A 3,762-nucleotide genomic window follows, 5' to 3' on the forward strand; every position below is an offset into this window, starting at 1 on the left:
GAAACGGTTCGGGTCGAAGTGGCTCGATTCGAAACGGTACTGGTCGAAATGGTACGGGTCGAAACGATTCGTGTTGAAATGGTTCGATTCGAAACGGTGTGGGTTGAAACGGTACGGTTCGGGTCGAAACGGTTCGCATCTCAACAGTTCGCGTCGAAACGGTTCGGGTCGAAACAGTCCGGGTTGAAACGGTCAAAGATTCCAATGAATTTACTTTAATTCCTTTCATGTATAGGAAGGATTTTGAATTCCTTTAGTTAAAGGAATTTGAAGGAATTCATGCCTAATTCCAATTCCAATTTCATTGTCAACCAAACACATGAAGATTGAAATTGGGATTCCAATTCCATCAAATTCTGTGAACCAAACATCTTAAGAGATGAAATTCAAATTCCAAATCCCTTAAATTCCATTGAATTCCTGCGAACCAAACGCCCCCTTAGTCTCCTCCGTATTTAGTTCTGTTTTGGCATTTGGAAATATATCGTAATTGCCCCAAAAAGTCTTGTTCTCTTCTCTATTTTTTCTTGGAGTGTTTGCCTACTAGAAAAGGCTATCAATTTTGGTGCTTTCATTCTTGTCTCCGCTTTCCACCATGCCACCTCGCAAGGATTCCACATCGGAAGACCCTCCACCCACCATCACCGACCAGCTTGCACAATTAATCGCCGTGCGACAACATTTTATCTTTCAAAGCCCATACCAAATATTTTAATACAAACCATGGATAAATGGTAAGAAAGACACTATTCATACCCACCTTCATTTCATATTTAGTTAGTTAATTAATTAATGACAATATGAAACCTATACTCATAGTTTTGCCCACAATTGACCAACAAGTAATAAAGGTTTAATTGACCAACAAGCCAACACGTTTTTTTTAACGGCTACTTTCAATAAAAAACAACCGCTAGCAAAACACTAGCGCCCACCAGCAAAAAAGAAATTACATTCCAAATTTACACCAATCTTTCCATCCTAGAACTAGGCGACCTATTACAAGCCAACAAGTAATAAAGGTTTTATTGTTTTAGTTTTATGACCGGCCCACATTTGTTAGATCAAATAAATTAAACTGGACCAAAATATCATTATTGGATCAAGGCCCAAACTACTTATTAAATCAATCATATAACATCGCTTCCCCGTATCCGTTCACTCTTTCCTTGCTTGTAAAAAACCCTAGAAATACAAAATCAAAATGTCAAACTACTTACCCATCGAAATTCAAGTAGAAATCCTGAAAAAGATTCCTGTGAAATCGTTGATTCAATGTCGCTCCGTCTCTAAAGCATGGAAGTCTCTCATCGACAGCTCCGATTTTATTGCACATTATAGCGGCCAACAGCAACATCTACTTGTAAGTTATCATGATTCAACTGATTTTGACCGAAAATACGTTTCAATTGTTGATGATGATGATGCTTTTCCCCGACATAAAGTGTCTTTGACTGTTCCGGCACCTGTTGACATGCTTAAACATTCTAGAATAATCGGCAGCTCTCATGGCTTGATGTGTTTGTACTCTGATTATGGCGAGACCGCTGTTGTTTGGAATATTTCAATTAGAAAAGCTGTTGCTGTTAATGTGCCTAATGTGGGAGATTATTATCGATATGAAGCTGTTCTAGGTTTTGGGGTTTGTGGTGAAACCAGTGACCCTAAGATTGTCAAGATTACGCCTATTGTTATGGACAGTACAAGTAGCATCCCTTGGCAAATTGATGTTTTTACCTTAAGCACTGGGGCTTGGAGACGTCCTTATAGCACGAATCTGCCTCGTAAATCATTAAACTTCGACTGTTCTCTGTTAGGTGTAGTCGTAGATGGAGATTTTTGTTGGCTTGTGACTGATAGGATTACTATGGATGGTGAACGTAGGTCTATTAATTTGATTATTTCATTTGATTTGACAAGTGAAGAATTTACAGAAATAAACCTCCCGGATGCTTTAGCACACTTCCAATGTCGTCATCTGTCCATGTCTAAACTTAGGGAGTCTCTTGTTCTGATTCAAGGCTACCTGTGCAATGATAACGTTTTCCATGTATGGATGATGATGGAGGATGGCGTTCCAAAATTGTTTACAAAGATGTTCACTATTTGTACACCAGGTGCAGTAGTTCTAGGAGTATTGGAATTTAGGAAGACTGGTGAACCTATAATTGAAATCTTAGACTATTCTTGTGACCCATTTGAAGACGATTCATCGCTTGTTGTTTATGAACCCTGCTCAAAACACATCACTAATCTTGGGATTAGTGGAATGTGCTCATTTTCTTCGTATTCCTACAAGGAGACACTACTTCTGCTTGATCAAACGGATCTTACAACTTATGACATTTGAAAATGGAGAGTAAGAACTTGTAAGGATATTTTGCTTTTAACTAAGGTTTTATTCAAGTTCATATTCAACTCAAGGTCTTTTGCTTTTAACTTGAAAGGATGTTGATTTGTTTGTGGTTAATTACCCATTTCCCTAACAAATATGCGTTTCTATTATTTGTGAGGAATCTGATATTTTAATGGAGAGTATGTACATATATGTTGTTAGTTGTGAAGTCTGTAATTTTATTACCGCCTCATTGGAAAAAGAATCGACTAAAACGGACAAACGAGTAAAAAGTTATGTTAGTTTAAAGTTGGACTTTTTACAATTTTCGGATTTGCATAAGGGCCTTTAGTCGAGTTAGAACACAATACCTTTAATGCATATAATTCACACAACTTGTATTTATTTGTATGCTTGTAGCAAGTTTAGGGCACATAAGCGTTTAAAAATGTATTACAACGGTCAATGAGAGAGTAAAAATTCCATTTAAAGTCAATCTTTTTGTTCATGATGTTTATTAGTGTTACACAACAAATGGAACTAATATGTGATGTTACTCATTGTTTTAACTCCAGTATAGTTTTTCTATACCACATATGGTTTGGATATTTAAGTGTTAATTCCATAATGTTTGTCGGGTCGTATATTGTATCTCTGTTCTGATACAATACTAATTTGTTATGTATTGTGGAAGCAGTTTGGAAGCTGCTACTGTAGAATTGGAAACCATTTCTCAGGTATAATTTGGTTCTCTTTAAAACCAAAGCACAATGAGACACATCTTTCTAGTTTCTTGTTGTTTGAATAACCTGGACCTCACAAAGTTATTGTGAGGATCATTTTCATGAAATGGTTAGATTGATGCCTGAGAATGGCTGCCTTGATTAATCATTATGCTGCTATGAGTATACCTGGACCCAAAGGTCCACCTTTGGGCTAATCTGGACTTTTTCTACAATGTCATGGGTTGTTTTGGGTTACAGTCTGCTGTCAGATTTTCCTAAGCTACTGTTCAGTCGATTTTAGATGCCTGTTGTTTTGAGGTTTTTGATGACGTTGAGTATGAATTTATCTTTCTGAAGTTGTTGACCGTGGTGTTGATGATTGGGGATATGATCTTTGTTAGTGACTCAAAGTGTTTCTAATCTCTTCAAACGCTCCTTGTGGATCTTGTTTGACTTGATCGTATCATTTTACTGCTGATGCTGGAATTTTTGTTTTGGTCTTCTTAAGATCTGATGTTTATAGCAATTTTCAGAAGTTTGATAGATTATATAATAATTTCTGATTTTATTTTTGATAATTTTGATTATTCCATATTTTTATTTCTAAATTGACCCGTTTGGACAGGAACCTATTTTAGCCACGATCTGTTTTTGACCCAAACCAAATTAAATTTTTAAAACTAGCTCGTTCTGATCGGAACC

The 3,762-nt window shown here is 36.5% G+C and overlaps 1 protein-coding gene across 1 annotated transcript; it reads left to right on the forward strand.

Moving 5' to 3' along the window:
• Positions 1-1,152: 1,152 nt before the first annotated feature.
• Positions 1,153-3,424, forward strand: LOC110942094 (F-box protein CPR1). The gene is made up of 2 exons (XM_022183806.2): positions 1,153-2,369; positions 3,033-3,424. Exon 1 carries the CDS (start codon positions 1,205-1,207, stop codon positions 2,348-2,350), a length of 1,146 nt encoding a protein of 381 aa, XP_022039498.1. The 5' UTR covers positions 1,153-1,204; the 3' UTR covers positions 2,351-2,369; positions 3,033-3,424.
• The last annotated feature ends 338 nt before the right edge of the window (positions 3,425-3,762 follow it).

This window comes from Helianthus annuus, chromosome 6 (genome assembly GCF_002127325.2).
Source record: "Helianthus annuus cultivar XRQ/B chromosome 6, HanXRQr2.0-SUNRISE, whole genome shotgun sequence".
Classification (NCBI taxonomy): domain Eukaryota; kingdom Viridiplantae; phylum Streptophyta; class Magnoliopsida; order Asterales; family Asteraceae; genus Helianthus; species Helianthus annuus.

Coding starts and splice junctions, on each gene's coding strand:
- LOC110942094 (XM_022183806.2), top strand. CDS start 1,205: ATGTCAAACTACTTACCCATCGAAATTCAAGTAGAAATCCTGAAAAAG.